The 19862-nt window shown below is 41.4% G+C and overlaps 1 protein-coding gene across 1 annotated transcript in view; it reads left to right on the top strand.

Moving 5' to 3' along the window:
- The window catches only part of CHAT (choline O-acetyltransferase), a 72424-nt gene that overhangs the window by 7365 nt on the left and 45197 nt on the right, over positions 1-19862 (top strand). The window contains exons 5-7 of the mRNA XM_045842234.1: positions 793-846; positions 7223-7403; positions 8418-8595. Of these exons, the coding sequence (XP_045698190.1) occupies positions 793-846; positions 7223-7403; positions 8418-8595 (413 nt within the window). The remainder of the gene's footprint in view (positions 1-792; positions 847-7222; positions 7404-8417; positions 8596-19862) is intronic.

Below are 19862 nucleotides of genomic sequence, written 5' to 3'. Positions count from 1 at the left end.
CAAGACGGATCCAAAGGTCTGGGGGCAGCCTTCCTTCTTCCCCTGCAACAAGGGCCTCCCCTGGTCAAAAGGACATGTATAGATGGATGAATAACTTCTGAGAACAGTTCTCAAAATTGCATTCAAGTGGGCATTTTCCTCTTGATGTGGTTAAGCCAGGGCTCATTCCTCCATGAACAGTTAAGATGACATGATTCCATGGCATGGTTTTCTGGTGCTTTTCGCCTCAGCACCTGCTTTCTTTTTCACTAGCATTTAGGGAACTAAATTACTTACTTTTCCCAAGAGACTGAATTTTCTACAACCCCAGGGTTCTGGCCCAGTCCAGCCCTAGCACCAGCCTTTCCTAGAAAGAGCCCAACCCCTGTCTGCCTGTGAGCCCTTTCCTGCCTGCTCTGTGTCCTCTCCTGGCTTCCTCTCCCTCCTCCTTTTGCTCCTCGTTCACATCCTAGTGTCTTCTCCTCTGGGAGTTCTTCCCAGGGGACCACATTTAATCCAAAGTTTGTGAAAAGCTGACAACATAGAGATGGGTAGGAGGCAGTAGGTATACCATCCTATTAGGGCACTACTGAGACCTGGCATCTGGTGAGTGGTTATTGAGTTGGAGGAGAGGATGGGGAGAAGGGGGAGGGATAGAGGGAGGGAGAGTGAGAGAGAGATATTGAAGAGGGAGGGAAAGAAGTAGGCAGAAAGAAAGATAGAAGGAAATAAACAAAAAGGGAGATTAGAGAGAGAGAGAGAGGGAGCCTGGGACCCTGAGAGGAGAGGCTAAGGCCTCATCTCTCCCCGCAGGTTTGCCGCCAACCTCATCTCTGGAGTGCTGAACTACAAGGCCCTGCTGGACAGGTAGGACTGGGCCCAGACTGGTAAAAGTAGTGCCCTGTTCTGGCACAGCCTGTTCATTCACCTGTCTCCCTGACACACTGGACAAGAAGCTCTAGAGGGCAGGGAACTTGTCTTTTTTCATCTCTGTGTTCCTGGCTCCTGTCAGGAGTAAATAAGACCCTATCACCCACCAGAGTCAGGATGACCTTTGCTCCCGCTGGCCTAGCTGTTAATAGTTTCTTTTCCTGGTATAAGCACTATTCTACCTTGATCTTTTAAAAATGCTCCCATTCCTCCATATGTACACAAGAGTATGTATATCAAGAATCAAGAGAACACACAAGAAGATAGAGAAGGGAGAGTCAGCCTTGTCACCTGCTACTTGAGGGAAATGGTCTCCTCATTCTGAGCCTTTGTACTTGGCTTCAACCCCACTTTCCTTTCTGCCTTAAACCAGTGTTCATTGAACAATCTGCAGTGTTCCTTTAAATTTTGTAAAATGTTTGTAAAATACTACAAAATCAATTAGTAGAGAATGGTACAAAGGTACAAAATATGAGACCACTTTTTTAAAAAATTAGATTTTAACTTTATATTTTTAATTTTTCAATTATAATTTACATTTTATATTATTTTGTATTAATTTCAGGTGTACAGATAAGTAGTTAGACAATCATATACTTTACAAAGTGTTCCCCTGATACTTCCACTACCCACCTGACACTATATATAGTATTACAACATTATTGACTATATTCCCTATACTATACATTCCTGTGACTATTTTATAACTACTGATTGTACTTCTTAATCCCTTTACCTTTTGCACCCAGTCCCTCAACACTTCTCTCTTCTGACAACTATCAGTCTGTTCTCTGTATTCATGAGTCTGTTTCTGTTCTCTTTGTTCATTTACATCATTCTTTAGATTCCACAATAAGTGAAATCATATGGTATTTGTCTTTTTCTGACTGACATTTCACTTAGCATAATATTCTTTAGGTTCATCCACGCTGTCACAAACAGTAAGATTTTCTTCTTTTTCATGGTTGAGTAATATTCCATTGTACAAATGTACCACCTCTTTTTCATCCAGTCCTCGATTGATAGGCACTTGGGTTGCTTCCATATCTTGGCTACTATAAATAACATTGCAATGAACATAGGCATGTGTATGTTCTTTTGAGTTCGTGTTTTGGGTTTCTTCAAATGTATTCTCAGAAGTAGAATCACAGGGTCATAAGACAGTTCCATTTTCAGTTTTGTGAGGAACCTCTGTACTGTTTTCCATAGTGGCTGCACCAATCTACATTCCCACATACAGTGCACAAGGATTCCCTTTTCTCCACATCCCCACCAATACTTGTTTGTTGATTTACTGATGATAGCCATTCTGACAGGTTTGAGATGGTATCTCATTGTGGCTTTAATCTGCATTTCTTGGATGATTAATGATTTAAACATCTTTTCCTAAACCTATTGGCCATCTCTATGTACTTTTTGGAAAACTGTTCATATTCCCTGCCCAATTTTTAATGGAATGGTTTATTTTTGGTGTTGAGTTGTTTGTGTTCTTTATACATTTTGGATATAATGTATAAAGAACATTATACATTATATAATGTATAACCCCTTATCCCTTATCCCTTAACCCCTTATCAGATGTATCATTGGCAAATATGTTGTCCTGTTCAATTTCAATGGATTTTCTTTTCATTTATTGATGGTTTTTGTTGCTGTGCAAAAACTTTTTAGTTAGATGTAGTCCCATTTGTTTATTTTCTTCTTTTGTTTCCTTTGCCCAAGGAGATATATCAGAAAAAAAAATGTTGCTACAAGAAATGCCTGAGATTTTATTGCCTATGATTTCTTTAGGAGTTTTATGGTTTTGAGTCTTACATTTAAGTCTTTAATCCATTTTTATTTTATTCTTGTATTGGTGTAATAAAGTGGTTTATTTTCTTTTTCTGTGCATATTATCTGTTTAATTTTTTCAACACCACTTATTAAATAGATGGTCTTTACCCCATTGTATGTTCTTGGTCTCCTTTGTTATAAATACTTGACCATATAGGCATGGGTTTATTCCTGAGCTTTCCATTCTTTTTTTTTTTAGAATAAAATTTATTACATGAGTTAAGATAGGCGGTAGAAGGATTTATTTGCTTTTACAAGGTCTTGATTTTTCCCAGCTAGAACTCCAGCTCCTTGCCCTCTAAGATACGGCCACCTGTGCGGCCACATTGGTCTGGCCTTGAAGGATGCAAGCATGAAGCTTGCCCTGCTGGAACTGCTGCTCAAGATGACTGCTGATTGTGACATTGGCATTCTTTTTCCTTTCATCATATTTCTTCTGAATTTTCTTTGACTGTTTTTTGTTTGAAATCTTTCCCCCCTCAGGGATCAGCTTATCCTTCTTCTTGCAGCCCAGGGTAGTGCCTAGTGGGACTCGTTCTGCTATCCGTATAGTGTACTGTCAGTGAGCAGAATGCAGCTCTTATTAGGGTCTCAGTGTGGACCATTTTGTTGTTGGATGCATTATAGAAAACATCAACAATCCTCGCTTTGCATGTACAATACTCTGACCTCCAGGAGAAGTTTTCCATGTCCAACCTCAAGTTTCGGTACTTGTTGCCTCCCTGCATTCAGACCATGTGTATGCAGTGGGGACCAATCTCAGCATTAAAAGCAGGGTGTCCCAGCTCATATTTTCTCTTTTTGTGGTGGGGCTTTCTTTTGCCCTATGTCTTGTGGTACTTGTGCCAGTTATTCTGAGAGATGCCCATAGCTTGTCCTGGGCTCTTTATTCTGTTCCATTGATCTATATGTCTGTTTTTATGCCAGTACGATGATCTTTTGAATAATATAACCTTATAGTATAGTTTGATATCAGGTAGCATGATATCTACAACTCTGTTCTTATTTCCTAAGATTGCTATGCTATTTGGAGTCTTTTGTGATTCCATATAAATTGCATGATTATTTGTTTTAATCTCTAAAATACACCATTGGGATTTGGTAAATACTATCAAATCTGTGGTAAATTTGTAGATTGCTTTGCATAGTATGGACATTTTTACAATGTGTCCATATTTTTCCTATTTGTGAACACAGTATATACTTGCTTTTATTTGTACATTTTCTTCAGTGTTTTATAATTTTCCAAATACAGGTCTTTTACCTCCTTGGTTAAATTTATTCCTAGGTACTTTATTTTATTTGATACAATTGTAAATATATCAAATAGTTTCCCTTTCTGATAGTTCATTCTTGGTGTATGAAAATGCAACCAATTTCTGCATATTCATTTTGTATCCTGCTTCTTTATTGAATTAATTAATCAGTTTTAGTAGTTTCTTGGTGGAATCTTTGGGTTTCTCTATGTACAGTATCAAGTCACCTGCAAACAATGAGAGTTTTACTTCTTTCTTTCTAATTTGCCTTTTGTTTCTTCTTCTTGTCAGCTTGCTATGGCTAGGACTTCCAGAACTATGTTGAATAAGAGTGGTGAAACAACCCTGTCTTGTTCCTGATCTTAAGGGAAACACTTCTAATTTTTGCCCATTGAGTATGATGTTGCCTGTGGGTTTGTCATATATGACCTCTATTATGTTGAATATGTTCCCTCTGTTCCCACTTTGCACAGAGTTTTTATCATAAATGGGTGCTGAATTTTATCAAATGCTATTTCTGCATCTATTGATATGATCAAGTGGTTTTTATTCTTCTTTTTGTTTATGTGGTGTATCATGTTTGTTGATTTGTGGATATTTTACCAACCTTACACCTCAGGAAAAAAATCCCACTTGATCATGTTTTATGATTTTTCTAATGTATTGCTGAATTTGGTTTGCTAATATTTTGTTGGGGGTTTTAGCATCTATGTTTATCAGGGATATTGGCCTGTAATTTTCTTTCTCAGTAGTATCTTTATCTGGCTTTCAAATTAGGATAATGCCAGCCCATAAAATGAGCTTGAGAGTCTTTCTTTCTCTTGAAAATTTTGGAATAGTTTGAGAAGAAAAGGTACTAGTTCTTCTTTGAATGCTTGGTAAAATTCACCTATGAAGCCATCTGGTCCTGGGCTTTTGTTTGCTAGTAATTTTTTAGTTACCATTTTGATTTCATTAATTGTAATCAGTCTGCTCAGATACTCTGATTCTTCCTGATTCAGGTTTGGAAGATTGTATGGTCATAATAGCCAAGTGCTGGAAACAACCTAGGTGCCCATCAGTAAATTAATGGATCAAAAAACTGGTACATTTACACAATGGAATTCTACACAGCAGAAAGAAAGAAATAGCTCCTACCCTTTGCGACAGCATGGATGGAGCTGGAAAGCATTATGCTAAGCGAAATAAGCCAAGTGGTGAAAGACAAATACCATATGATCTCACCTTTAACAGGAACCTAATTAACAAAACAAACAAAATATAACCAAAGACACTGAAATAGAGAACAGACTGACAGTGACCAGAGGGGAAAGGGGAGGGAATTTCAGGGGGAAAGGGGAAGGGTTTGCAGGAACAAGGATAAAGGACACATCGACAAAAACAAGGTGGGGGTGGAAACTGGAGGGAGGTGGGGAGGGCGGGGGGGATGGGCTGGGATGGGGGTAAATGGCAGAAAACTGTACTTGAACAACAATTAAAATAAAAAATATTTAAAAAGAATTTATCCATTTCTTCCAGATTGTCTAATTTGTTGGCATACAGTTGTTTCTAATTTTTTTTTACAATCTTTAGTTTTTGTGTTGTGTCGGTTGTTACTTCTCTTTCATCACTGATTCTATTTATTTGGATTCTCTCTTTTTTCTTGATGAGTCTGGGTAGACGTTTATCAATCTTGTTTAGTTTTTTCAAAGATCCAGCTCTTGATTTCACTGAGAACCTTAAAGATTCACCGAAAAAACTACTAGCAGTGATAAAGTAAGGTAGCAGGACACAAAATAAATATTCAGAAATCTGTTGTATTGTTTTGTATTTGTTTAGACTCAATTTAATTTATTTCCACTCTGATCTTTATTATTTTCTTTCTTTTACTCTCTTTGGGCTTTGTGTGTTGTTTTCCCCCTAGTTCTTCTGTGTGTAAAGTTTGATTGTTTATTTTAAGTTTTTCTTGGTGTGTGTGTGTGTGTGTGTGTGTGTGTGTGTGTTTAGATAGACCTGTAATGCTATGAATTTCCCTCTTAGGAATAATTTTGCTGTCCTTTGGATTTTGAGTTGTTGTGTTCCCATTTTTATTTGTCTTAAGGTATCTTTTGATTTCTTTGTTGATCTCATTATTAATTCCTCCATTGTTTAGTAACACGTTATTTAGCCTCCATGTGTTTGTGTGTTTTTCAGTTTTTTCCTTGTAATTGATACCTAGTTTAAAAACTCTGTGGTCACAGAAGATGCTTGATATGATTTCAATCGTCTTAAATTTGTTGAGACTTGTTTCGTGTTCTGACATGTGATGAAACTACTTTTATTATTAGATTCAACAGACATAAAATTCCTCTTTTCAGCTAGTACAATGTTTCTGAAAGCTCCCTCTGGATTCCCATACTCACTCTGTTATGGGTTGATCATTACAGTTTTGTTTAATACCCACACCTGGAGCAGAAGTGTCATGGGACACCCCATGGATGGGTCTCAGCTCTTCCCATGGCTGCATCTTACCCTCAGGGCTTAGCTCACACATCTCATCATCAGTAAGATTGTCCTTGGCCACTCCTCCTTGCCACCCTGAATCTCTACCTGAAACCCTCACATTTACCAATTTTCTGCTTGCTCTCTGCATCCCTTTAAAATAGTAAACTCATGTCTTGTTGGCTGCTATGTCCCCCAGATCCCAGAATAGTACCTGGCACAAAGGAATACTCAATAATATTTGTTGTCTGAAAGGATGGAGGGAAGGAAGGGGAAAAAATAAGGGGAAAGAAAGAGGAGGAGGGAGAGAGAGAGGGAAGAAGATAGAACATGAGACATGCTAACACCACAGGAAAAAGAGAATTTCCTTTCTTGAACTCAGAGGATGCTTCTAGAAGAGATGATGAAGGAATAGGCTCTTATAAGAGTAGAAAGGGTTTTTCTAAACAATTAGTTGAGTGCAAGTTTGGGGTGAAGACATGCCAAGCAAAGATAAGCATAAGCAAAGGCAAAGGGGGCTAAAATGGTAAGGTCTGCACTGTAGTGCATGAAGCAGGGGTAAGGGGCACTAATGAAGGTGTGAGAAAACCCTGAGGGTCTTCTTGGGCATGGAAATGGAGCATTCCACTACTTTAAAAGTAAGGAGTCAAGCTCTTTGACTGCCATCACAATGCAGTTCTGATTTTTGTGCCCTGCTTTGTCTAATCAAGTTACAGTGGAACCAATTCTGATTTATTCCCTCCCTCCCCACTCTCCCTCTCCAGTCACTCCATCCCCACTGACTGTGCCAAGGGCCAGCTGTCAGGGCAGCGGCTCTGTATGAAGCAATACTATGCCCTCTTCTCCTCCTACCGCCTCCCTGGCCACACCCAGGACACACTGGTGTCCCAGAAGAGCAGTGTCATGCCTGAGCCAGAGCATATCATTGTGGCCTGCTGCAACCAGGTAAGTGGCCTCTTGCTGCTGGGGAGGGCACATGTGTGCTCATCCATTCCTGTTTTCCCAAGGGTGCTTAGCCCCCTTCCTAAGTTACACAGTGAGCTGTGGCAGAGTGGCCCCCAAATGGGGCCTCCTGACTCTCTGTCAGGTCCATTTTTCTACACTGGTTAGGTTTTAAGAACGAGGAGGGTCATCAATTGAAAACACCTTCACTGGGCTTCTATTCCAGCCTTGACCAGGCAGGTCAGGTCAATAGAGCTGCCTGGATGGATATACTCAGGGTCATTAATGAGACTCAGCATGGCCTTAGACTTCCACATGCAATCACCTAGGCTATGGCCTTCTAAGAGACTATACACCAGAAAGGCAGCTTTATAGACTCTTGGGACCTCCTTGCTGTTTTGTCCCTCTACTTGTGTGTTTGAGATCTATCCCTAAGCTGTACATGGACCTATTTCTTTCCTTTCAACTTCTAGGTAGACATGCACTGGACAAGTATACTACATTTTACTTGACCATTTCCTACAGGAGCTATTTAGGCTCCTCTACCATTTTGTTACTGCAAACAATGCTGATATGTATTTTCATTTGTACATTTTTCGGGGCACAAAGGTATATCTTCTGTAAGCCTTACGCCAAAATATGTATTTATAAGAGCAACTGCTGAGTTGTAGGGTATGAAAATTTTTGGTTTTAATAGAAATTGTTCCCCAAAAGTGATTGTACCAATTTATATTCAATTTCCCGCAAACATAATGGCCTTTATATGAACTAGGAACCACAAAAGCAAATGTTCTTTTAGCTAATTTTAATCTGGACTTCTTTCAGTTGGGGCAGCTTGGAGTCCAACAGTTGACAAGAATTCTGGTCCCCAAATTGTGACTATTCAAAACCATCACATACCTTGGGAACCTCGAGCCTGACCATCTCCAGCTGTTCTCAAATGTGAAGGTTCAGTGAAGGGCCTGGCACTGTGGGCTGGCTGCCACAAATGATGTGTTTGACCTGTTTCCCCCACAGTTCTTTGTCTTGGATGTTGTCATTAATTTCCGCCGTCTCAGTGAGGGGGATCTGTTCACTCAGTTGAGAAAGATAGTCAAAATGGCTTCCAACGAGGATGAACGCTTGCCTCCAATCGGCCTGCTGACATCAGACGGGAGGAGCCAGTGGGCTGAGGCCAGGACAGTCCTCGTGAAAGGTCAGCAGCAGTGTCCAGTGCATCTCCACATTCATCTCATCCTTGAGCCCATTGGTTTTTCCTCCTGCAGGGTTGGGCACCATGCCTCATTCTTATTTGCCATTGCTTGGGTAGCTGAGACCTCCCTCCAACTCAGGCCCCAGTGGCAAGCATTGCTGTCGACCAAGGTGCCTTGATGCTGAAGGCACCTTTGGCACCCTCTTACATCATCTGACAATACTCTAGCTTCATGGGTGAAGCTAACTAGCCCTGGAATCCTGGGGTGTCTGAAAATGATGGGGGCAGGAAGATTTTGAGCTGGAGGAAGGCTTGCAGCAATTTAGCAGTTGTGTTTTACTTGTTAACATGGGTGGCTCTCACTGGAAGGGTCTGAGTTACTGGGAGAGCTGTCAGATGAAGAGTTGGAATGGAGCCCACCTCTGGGAGGTGCCATGTTTACACGAGTTTTTGGTCCTAAAACTTTTCATCTTTAAGCTGAAAGTTTCCAAGTACACCTACAAGAAATCTAGTATTGCCTTAACATTTTAAAGTCATTCTCTGGAAACTATTTTTCAAACCCAAGGCCAGCTCTATTCCAAGGAACTGGATGAAGAGCCTTCCTTTCCTGCCTATGTTAGAGACTCCTGGATGAGAAGTGAGACTCCCATGAGCCTCCATCTGCCCATCAGGTGTTCATTTGGCCAGGTGTCCATCTAGACTCCCTCAGTGTCTTGCAGAGGACCTGGGCTAGGCCTGGGGAGTGTAAGAGGTAGGAAGAAGCACCCACCCTTGAAGCTACTAGATAGGGACAGGGAAAGAGAGGGCATGAGGGAGCAGGCTCAAATACATGTTAATGTGACTTCTACTAATGTAAGGTAATAGAGACAGCAGGTGCCAAATAACTGTTTTAGGACTTCAGAGCAGGAAGGTGACCCTTCTAATTGGGAAGCTTTCAAAAGGTTTTGTTGGAAGAGGTGGAAATTGTGCAAATCCCTGTGACATAAGAACAACAGGAGGGATGGATGGCATCAAGGCTGGCAGACTGACTGTGGGCAAAGCCAACTGCCCACCAGGGATATCTGCCCTGCCCAGTACCATGAGGATAGCAACCCGACTGGTAAGAATGGCCATGCTGAATGTACTGGGAGAATGAGGAGGTAAGGGGACCTTGCTCTCTGACAATAGGCACTTGCCTTGTCTGACCCCTCTCCCTAGAAAGTTCTTCCCACAGGGCTGGCTGGGTCTTTGCACTATCCAGAGCTCAGGTCATGTGTCACCACCTCAGGACCTCCTTGAGCATTTCTCCCCAACCACACTCTGTCACTTTGCCCTGTTTTCTCATCTAGATTGTATTTCTCACTTGCCAAAGTCAGCGTTTCATTTGTTTGATTCATGCTGATTATTTGCCCTGCATCAAACTCTCCCAGTCAGTAAGATCCAGGAGAATAGGGACCTTATCTGTTTGGTTTAACTTTGAACTTGCTGTGCCAAATACAGTAAAGGTTCAATTATATTTGTTAAATGAAATACTGAAGGATTATTAAGGATACTGGGCCCCAGACTTATTTCCCAGTTACCAATTAATTTTCCTTTCATTCACTTATTGGGCACATGTGAATGCTTGGTTCTAACCAGGGAGTTACACAGGTCACAAAGGAGTTTGAGAACTGAGCCTGTTTTCACGACTTAAGTGCCAAGTTGGGGAATTAATAACTTATCATTTGAAAGTCAGTTAATTCCCTTAGGAGACCATGGTGTAATCAAATCCTACCCTTCTCCCCTCTAGGGACAGTGACTGGCATCAAAATAATTGCTTCTGCTTCCAGTACGGTTTCCACTTTATTAGCAGGCAAGGCCAAGCCATCTTCCTGCAGTACTGCTGGGATTACCTTGAGGTCTCAGTGCATGAGCTGTACTAATTGGAATTAATTTGTTAATGGCACTCGATCTGGTTTTCTGAATGGAAGTGCTGTTTCTGTGGGAAACATGACAGAGAAAAGGGGGCTGCACATCCCTTCCCTTTGGAAATCCAGTTAGCACTGACTGTATCACCTGAACAGCAGGAAACCAATACTTTGAAGAGCCTTCTTCTCTGGAATGGCCCTTTCCCATTGAAGGCAAATGGGGAAACTATTTAAAAAATAATTTCAGTGTCAGTAAAATATTATGGCAGCTTGGGCTAAGGTTGAGGGGGAAGACATAAAGACATGGGTGAGATCTAAACATATTTCAAAGTAGAAAAGGAAGCATAAAAGAAGTGAGTAGTGTTTCTAGATCATTGATTGGAACAACTGAGTAGATGGTGGCTCTCTTTGTTGGGATAGGAACAGGTGAAGAGGTGGCTATAAAATGGAAGTCCTTTCCAGGTATGTCAGGGTTGAGATGCCTTGAGTCATCTAAGTGGAGACATCAGATTAGATCTATGTGTCTGGAACTCAAGAAAGATCAGTACAGAGATATAAATTTGAGAGCCATCAGCACTTGAATGATATTTAAAGTCATTGACCTGGGTGAGATCATCTAGAAGCAGAAAAATGAGGCCTCGGAGGTCAGGCAGAGAAAGATGCTAAGGGGATTGAGAAAGAGCAGCCCTGGAGTCAAGAGAAAGCCAGATGAGACATAAAGATCCAAGATGGGAGGAGGAAGTGACCAATCACACCAAATGCTGATGAGAGCTCAAGGAAGAGTCATCATTGACTTTCACAAAGGTCAGATTGAAATAGTAGGAAGAATGAATGGTTGTATGCTGATGGTAGTGATCCAACAGCAGGAATAAATTGTTGATGAGGTCAATGAGTACAATCAGTAAGTGAGGATGACTCTTCTCAGACATTTTGGTATTAAAAGAAGCAGGAAAATGCCCTGACTAGTGTGGCTTAGTTGGTTGGGCATCATCCCATGAAGTGAAAGGTGGCTTGTTTGATTCCCTATCAGGACATTTGCTTAGGTTTTGGGTTCAGTCCCCCATCCAGGTGCATAGGAGAGGCAACTGATCAATGTTTTTCACATGATGTTTCTCTCCCTCTCTCTGTCCTTTCCCTTCTCTATAATAATAAGTAAATAAAATCTTTTTAAAAGATAAATAAGTAAAAGGAGCAGACAATGGGGGAGTTGCTGCAGGAGGATAAGGTAAAGGGAAGTGTTTTTAGTAGGAAAGGCAAGGGCGTGGTTTTATGCTAACAAACACAGGGGCATAATCCCAAAACAGAACTGTTAATTAGGAGGTAAGAGATAAATGGAGGGGTAGAATTTTTTTAAAAGACTAAAGGAGATGGAAGCCAGGGAATAAGGGGCTGCAAGGAAAATGGAAACTTGAACACAAGGACTGTAGACTGTTCTGTGGTGGCAGAAGTGTGAAAATGTTCCCAACTTCTGGTGTCTGGTCTCAAGATGAGCAAAGCTGTGGCCCTGAGCTGAGAGGCAGAAAATGGGATTCTGAAGACAAAAGAGAAAAGATGGGATTCTTTAGACAAAAGAGAATGCATGAAATAGCCTCTTGGAAAGTGGGAAAGAGAGCTTACTCATGAAACTTGATAAGATTTATGGACTGTTTTGAGCTCATATTTCAGGACTTGGGGTTATACATTTAGGAAAAACTAATCAATATTGTTTTGTAATTCTACCCCACAATATTCAGCTCCTCAGGTTCAGGCAAGGAAAAGATAGGTCACTAGGTTCAGCCAAGGTTGGTGATTATGACTAAGGGAAAGGAAGGAAGGTGTGGCTAGGGAATGTTTATAATGTTGGAATCTAAACTGAGTTTGCTAGGGCTGCTATAACAAAGTACCACATACTGAGTGGTTTAAACAACAGAAATTTATTTAGTCTGAAGACTAAAGGTCTGAGATCAAGGTATCAGTGGGGTTAGTTTCTTTTGAGGTTCTCCTTGGCTTGTGGTTGTCTATCTTCTCCCTGTGTCCCCACATAGTCTTTCCACTGTGTCCTAATCTCCTCTTCTTATAAGGACACCAATCATGTTGTATTAGGTCCCATCCTAATGACTTCAGTTACCTCAATAAAAACCCTGTCTCCAAATACAGTCCCATTCTGTGATACTGGGGTTAGGACTTTCAACTTAGGAATTTTGGGAGAACACAGTTTAGCCCATGACAGGAGGGAAGTGAAAGATAGAGGTGGATAATGGGTAGTAGAAATAGGTAGTGGAGCTCATGGTTTTGGGGTGTCAATGAGGTGAGTCATGTTGCAGTGTTGGTAACAGAGTGTGTGAACCAAAAAGTCAAGTGTGTCGTTAGAGGGTTGGATGCCTGAAACAGACTTCAGGAGGTGTCAGTTACTGGTACTGATGAGTTCCTGGATGTGATTGTGGGAGTGAGTGGGAGGTTAGACTGCCAAAGTTGGGAAGTCAAGGGTCTGAGAGAGGAGGGTTCAGGCTGGGTTATCCACATGGACATTGAAGCTACCGGGACAATAATTGGAGTAGTGATGGGGAGGAGAAAGATGAAACAGGAAGCCAGATCTGCATGATAGAGGTTGGTGTAACATAGCAATAAGAAGATGAAACAGCTGCTCCAAACAGAAAAGAGGGAGGAAGAGTCAAGAATAGGAACACGGAGAAGTAAGTCACCTACCTGACCTGCTTTGGAGTCATGAGCATCAAGGAAAATAGTCTGTGAAACGGCACAGGGATGTGTACTCCTCAGGGAAAGCTGCTCTTCAGTTGAGGCAGAAGGTGAACAAGAATACTTACAGAAGAGGTTAAAGATGGAGGACCAGCCAGCCCTACTCAGGTATCATGAAGCATCCAGAAGGGAGGAAAGGAGAGGGGTGAGGCTGAGCCCACACAGGGAGCATTGGATCAGCAGGGCATGGGAGTGCCAGCAACAGACCCAGGGACTGTGGTCATCACTGCAAACAGTATTCCTAAATCCTTCACTTCCAGAAAGCTACTCTCTCCTAATTCCAGGCATGCCTGCCTGCCTGTGGTTATGGGGGTAGGGACAGCTTTCTGATGCATAGCAGTACTACAGTTAATACTATGGGGTGGGTGCTTTTCAGGACATCTTCGTTGAAGCCCCAAGATCTCCAACCCCCTTCCTGGGACTGGGCAGAGACTGGGGCCTGTGGCATTGGGCCCAGTCAGCTGCTGTCCTGCAGGAGGCCATGGCCAAGCTGAGCTTCTTTTGTCTTAGTGGAAGTCTAGAGAGAAGCCCTTGAGCTCAGATGAAATCTGCCCCTAAATTCTCATAGAGTCAATTGAGGCCCAACACAGCAATTGATTTCATTAAACCTTTCTCCTCAGGAAAAGAGGTGGTTCACCTGGCCCCCAAACAGGGGTCCCTCTGTGAGCTACCAGGTTTCTCAGCCCAACCTCTTTGCTGTGCCACTAGGAGGGTGGAGCTCATGGAGGCCTTAACACCATTGTAGCAAAGCCTGAAAGCAGTGGAGCCAGATGTCTTCTGCAAAGCCCATGTTATTCCTCTGTGTCCGGTATCCACACACCTCCACAGCCCCCCATACAGCACTTCTCACACAGGGCTCACTGAGAACATGGTGCAGGACACATGTGTGTATTGTCATCTCCACTGGCAGCCCAGGCATCTGCAGCCAGTGACAAGAGCTGCTTCCAGAGGTCTTTGTTGCAGAGACTGGTATAAGCAGAGTTGTTAGGACAAGAGCCGACAGGATAGAGCCAAAGGAGTATGTTTGGAAAGAGTTCTGCTGGTATTTATCGGCCTCACCCCTCTGCCTGTCATAGTCCAGGAGGGCTTTCTGCGCCAACTGAGATTTGAGACTAATGCCAACTGATCAGGGTTATCTAGCAAGCTCCTTAAAAAAGAAACAAGAAAACAAATTCTTCAGGCCCAGTGGTTTTCCAGTGGGACAGAAGTAAGGCCAAGGAATCTGTATTTTAAGCACCATAATTTTGTGCAGCTCAGTTGAGAGTCTCTTCTTCAGATGTTAGCAGCTTCTGTGCATGAGAGGTCCCTTTGATGTTGGTCCATGTCATGGGCATTTTCTGTCCCTTGTTGCTTTAGGTAGTCATTATAGCCCATGAGGAAGAATTTCATCCCCATGAGAAGCTGTGTCTCCTTCAGGTTGAGGTAACCCCACTCTCAAAGTTGTCAGCTGCGGAGCTGGGACTGACCCAATGGTATCTGCATCCCAAGCCTGCCTGCAGGGCCTGGCAGGCAGGCTTAAGATTTGGGGCCTCAGGAGGGATGTTCATATCCTCTCAGGACCTTTCTCTCCAGTAAACTGTGGCTTCTTGAACTCAGCAGGAGCCAACACTCTTATCCTGGTCTTAAAATTCAATTAGACATTCAGCCCTGAGTCTGGAAGACTACAGTGCTTGTCAATTTATAGAAAAAGGATAGCCAGCTCAGAGAGCCCCCTCCCCCATCTCATTGGCTTTCCTGGGTGCTACTGTGGAGATCCTGCCAACAGACTCTGAGGCAGATGCCTCTGTTTACACAGACCCGTAAATATTTATCCCCAGCAGCCAATCAGAACCAGATACTGCTTTCAAGGAGGAAGCTGACAGAAGGCGGCCTGGCCTTGTCTGCAGAAGGTCTCTGCCATGGTTTACAAGAACCACTCAGATGGGGTGTTTTGCTATTTCAATATTCTCATCCACAGACAGGCAATTTTGCTGATTTTAAAACCAATTACACATCAACAGCCTCTCTGATTTAATTGGTCCAGAGATACCTCCTGAGTTCTTGAGGCTGAATGCTGTTTTCTTTCTTGTGGGGAGGTGGGACTTGAGCCAATGCTTCCCTCCCACAGTGGAAGCACGATGACCTTTATGGACCAGAAAATCCACACAGGAAGAAGCATGTGATCTAGGGCAAGAGGCCTGGCCTTGATCTGACATCCCTTTTTCCCCCCCAAACATGGATCCCTAGGCTAGGATATGAAGATGGCAGCCCGTCCCTGATAATAGGACCAAGGGGACACAGAGGGGCTGCAAAGAGGTGGTCTGGTGCCTGGCACACAGTGGGTGTTCATTAAATGATAAGTTTTTTAGATTTGGGGAAATACTCTAAGAACACAACCTCTCTGGAAAAATCTAGTGAACTGAAAATAGGCACCTGTTGAATGGCCACTGTCCATACAATCAGTGACAGTGGCCCGTAGCCCTAGACTAAATGGCATGTACTCCTTGCATGGAACCTTAACCCTTATTAACTCTGGGATGCTCAGACCCCCCACATACCACATGCCCTGTGTACATAGACTACAGACACCTCTCTTTCATTTTTCCCTGGTTGCCACTCCTTTGGCTCTCACTTTCCGTGAAATAATGGGAAGCACAACAGTATTTAGGATACAAGGCAGCTGGGAGATATTTTTGATATCTCCTGCCTTTCTTTAATCGCCACCCCTAACTCTAGAAGTATGGTAGCACATCTGCCTTTGTAGGAAGGGTGCATAGAGTATAGAGGAAGAAGGAATTCTTGGCTCTTGAGGGTTTTCTAAAAATTAAATTAAGCATATTTGGGGGGTAATTGTAGATGCATATGCACTTGTAAAAAATAATCTTGACTGTGCCCTTTCCCAACCAAATACTAACATCTTGCGAAATTCTAGTACAATGTCACAACCAGGATATTGACATTGAAACAAGTTAAGATACAGAACATTTCCATCCCCACAATGACCCCAGTGTTGCTTTTTTCTTTTAAAAAATTTTTATTTTAATCATTGTTCAAGCACAGTTTTTTGCCTTTTACCCACATCCCAGCCCACCCACCCATCCCTCTCCACTTCCCTCCCATTCCCATCCCACACTAGTTTTTGTCCTTTATATTTGTTCCTGTAAACCCTTTCTATTCTCCCCTGAAATTCCCCTGAAATTCCCTCCCCTCTCTCCTCTGTTCAGCCTGTTCTCCATTTCAGTGTCTTTGTCTATAATTTGCTTGTTTGTTTGTTTTCTTGTTTAGGTTCCCATTAAAGGTGAGATCATATGGTATTTGTCTTTCACTGCCTGGCTTATTTCACTTAGAATAATGCTTTCCAGCTCCATCCATGCTGTGGCAAAGGGTAGAAGCTCCTTCTTTCTGCTGCATAGAATCCCATTGTGTAAATGGACCATAGTTTTTTGATCCATTCATTTACTGATGGGCATCTAGGTTGCTTCCAGCATCTAGCCATTGTAAATTGTGCTGCTATGAACATTGGAGTGCATAGGTTCTTTAGGATTGGTGTTTTAGGGTTCTTAGGATATAGTCCCAGGAGTGGAATTACTGGGTCAAAAGGCAGATGCATTTTTAGTTTTCTGAGGAAGTTCCATACTGTTTTTCACAGTGGTTGTACCAGTCTGCAGTCCCACCAACAGTGCACCAGGGACCCCATTTCTCCACAACCTCTCCAACACTTGTTTGCTGCTTTGTTTATGATGGCCATTCTGACTGGTGTGAAGTGGTATCTCATTGTGGTTTTAATTTGCATCTCTCTGATAGCTAGCGATATTGCACATCTTTTCATGTGTCTCTGGATCCTCTGTGTGTCCTTCTTGGAGAAGTGTCTGTTCAAGTCCTTTGCCCACTTTTTAATTGAGTTGCTTGTCATCTTACAGTGGAGTCATGTAAGTTCTTCATGTATTTTGGATATTAAACCTTTGTCTGAGATATCATTGGCAAATATGTTTTCCCATACAGTTGGTTCTCTTTTGATTTTAATACTGTTTTCTATAGCCATGCAGAAGCTTTTTACTTTGATGAGGTCCCATTTGTTTATTCTTTCCTTTATGTCCCTTGCTCTAGGGGACATGTCAGTAAAAATGTTTCTGTGTGAAATATCTGAAATTTTCCTGCCTATGTTCTCTTCTAGGACTTTGATAATGTTACATTTTATATTTAATCTTTTCTCTACCTTGAATTTATTTTTGTGTATGGTGTAAGTTGGTGCTCAAGTTTCATTTTTTTTTTGTACGTAGCTGTCCAGTTCTCCCAGCACCATTTGTTGAAGAGGCTATTTTTACTCCATTTTATATTGCAGCCCCCTTTGTCAAATATTAATTGACCATACAGGCTTGGGTTTATTTTGGGGCTCTCTGTTCAGTTCCATTGGTGATGTGCCTGTTTTTATGCCAGTACCAGGCTGTTTTGATTACAGTGGCCTGTAATACAGTTTAGTATCAGGTATTGTGATTTCTCCTACTTTACTCTTCTTTCTCAAAATTGTAGCAGCTATTCGGGGTCGTTATGGTTCCATATAAATTTTTGAAGTGTTTGTTCTATGTCTGAAATATGCCATTAGTACTTTAATAGGTATTGCATTGAATCTGTAAATTGCTTTGGGTAATGTGGACATTTTGATGATGTTAATTCTTCTGATCCATGAACATGGTATATATTTCCATTTGTTTGTGTCTTCCTTGATTTCCTTCTTCAGTGTTGTGTAGTTTTCTTTATACATGTCTTTTACCTCCTTGGTTAGGTTTATTCCTAGTTTTTTTTTTTCCTTTTTGCAATATCAAATGGGATTTTTTTTTTTGATTTCTGCTTCTGTTGTTTCATTTTTGGTGTACAAAAATGCCTTTGATTTCTGGATATTGACTTTGTATCCCCCTGTTTTGCCGAATTCATTTATTAGGTCATGCAGTTTTTTGGCCCAGTCTATAGGATTTTCTATGTACACTATCATGTCATCTGCAAACAGTGACAGTTTCATTTCTTCCTTTCCAATTTGCATGCCTTTTATTTCCTTTTCTTGTCTGATCGCTGTGGCTAAAACATCCAATACTAAAACTTCCAATACTATATTGAATAGAAGCGGTGAAAGTGAAAAGCCTTGTCTTGTTCCTGATCTTAGTGGAAAAGATTTTAGTTTTGTCCATTGAATATGATGCTGGCTGTAGGTCTCTCATATATGACCTTTACTATGTTGAGGAATGCTCCCTCTATTCCCACTTTGCTGAGTGTTTTGATCATAAATGGGTGCTGTACCTTATCAAATGCTTTTTCTGCATCTATTGATATGATCATGTGATTTTTGTCCTTGCCTTTGTTTATGTGATGTATTACATTTACTGACTTGTGAATATTGTACCATCCTTGCATCCCTGGGATGAATCCCACTTGGTCATGGTATATGATCTTTCTAATGTACTGTTGGATGCAGTTTGCCAATATTTTGTTGAGGGTTTTAATATCTATGTTCATCAGCGGTATTGGCCTGAAGTTATCTTTCTTTGTTGTGTCTTTATCTGGTTTTGGGATTCGGATGATGCTGGCCTCATAAAAAGAGTTTGGGAGTCTTCCATCTTTTTGGATTTTTTGGAATAGTCTGTGAAGGGGTTAACTCTTCCTTAAATGCTTTGTAGAATTCTCCTGTGAAACCATCTGGTCCAGGGCTTTTGTGTGTTGGGAGTTTTTTAATTACTGCTTCAATTTCATTTGCTGTTATTGGTCTGTTCAGGCTTTCTGCTGCTTCTTCATTGAGTTTTGGAAGATTATGTTTTTCTAGAAATTTGTCTATTTTACCTAGGTTTTCAAATTTCTTGGCATATAGTTCTTCATAGCAATTTCTTACAATCCATTGTATTTCTGTGGTATCAGTTGTAGTGTTCCTGTTTAATTTCTGGTTGTGTTTATTTGGGTTTTCTCTCTTTTTTTCTTGATGAGTCTGCTTAAAGGCTTGTCAATTTTGTTTATCTTTTCAAAGAACCAGCTCCTAGATTCATTGACCCTTAGAATTGTGCTTTTAGTCTCTATGACATTTAATTCTGCTCTGATGTTGGTTATTTCCTTCCTTCTACTTGCTCTGGGCTGTCTTTGTTGTTGTTCCTTGAGTTCTTGTAGACATAGGGTCAGGTTGTTTATTTGAAATGTTTCTATCTTTTTTCGGTAGGCCTGTATCACTATGAACTTCCCTCTCAGGACTGCCTTTGCTGTGTCCCATAAGTTTTGTGTTGTTGTGAGTTCATTTTCATTTGTTTCCAAAAACTTTTTGATATCTTCCCTAATTTCATTCTTGACCCATTCATTGTTTAATAGCATGCTATTTAATCTCCATGATTTTGAGTGTTTTGGTTTTTTTTCCTTGGGACTGGCTTCTAGTTTCAGTCCCTTGTGATCTGAGAAAATGCCTGATATAATTTCAATTTTCTTGAATTTGTTGAGGCTTGCTTTGTGTCCTATCATGTGGTCTATCTTTGAAAATGTTCCATGTGCACTTGAAAAGAATGTGTATTTAGCTTCTTTGGGATGGAGGGCCCAGTGTTTCCCTTTATACCCATACCCTCTTCCTCCTGCCCCCATCAATTCTCAACCTGTGGCAACCAGTAATCTGTATTATTTCAAGAATGTTATATAAATGGAATC

Source organism: Phyllostomus hastatus, unplaced genomic scaffold, assembly GCF_019186645.2.
Source record: "Phyllostomus hastatus isolate PE091 unplaced genomic scaffold, TTU_PhHast_1.1 phas_contig_38, whole genome shotgun sequence".
Taxonomy (NCBI): domain Eukaryota; kingdom Metazoa; phylum Chordata; class Mammalia; order Chiroptera; family Phyllostomidae; genus Phyllostomus; species Phyllostomus hastatus.
Note: the sequence above shows the minus strand (reverse complement) of the source record. Positions and strands in the feature narration are given on the sequence as shown.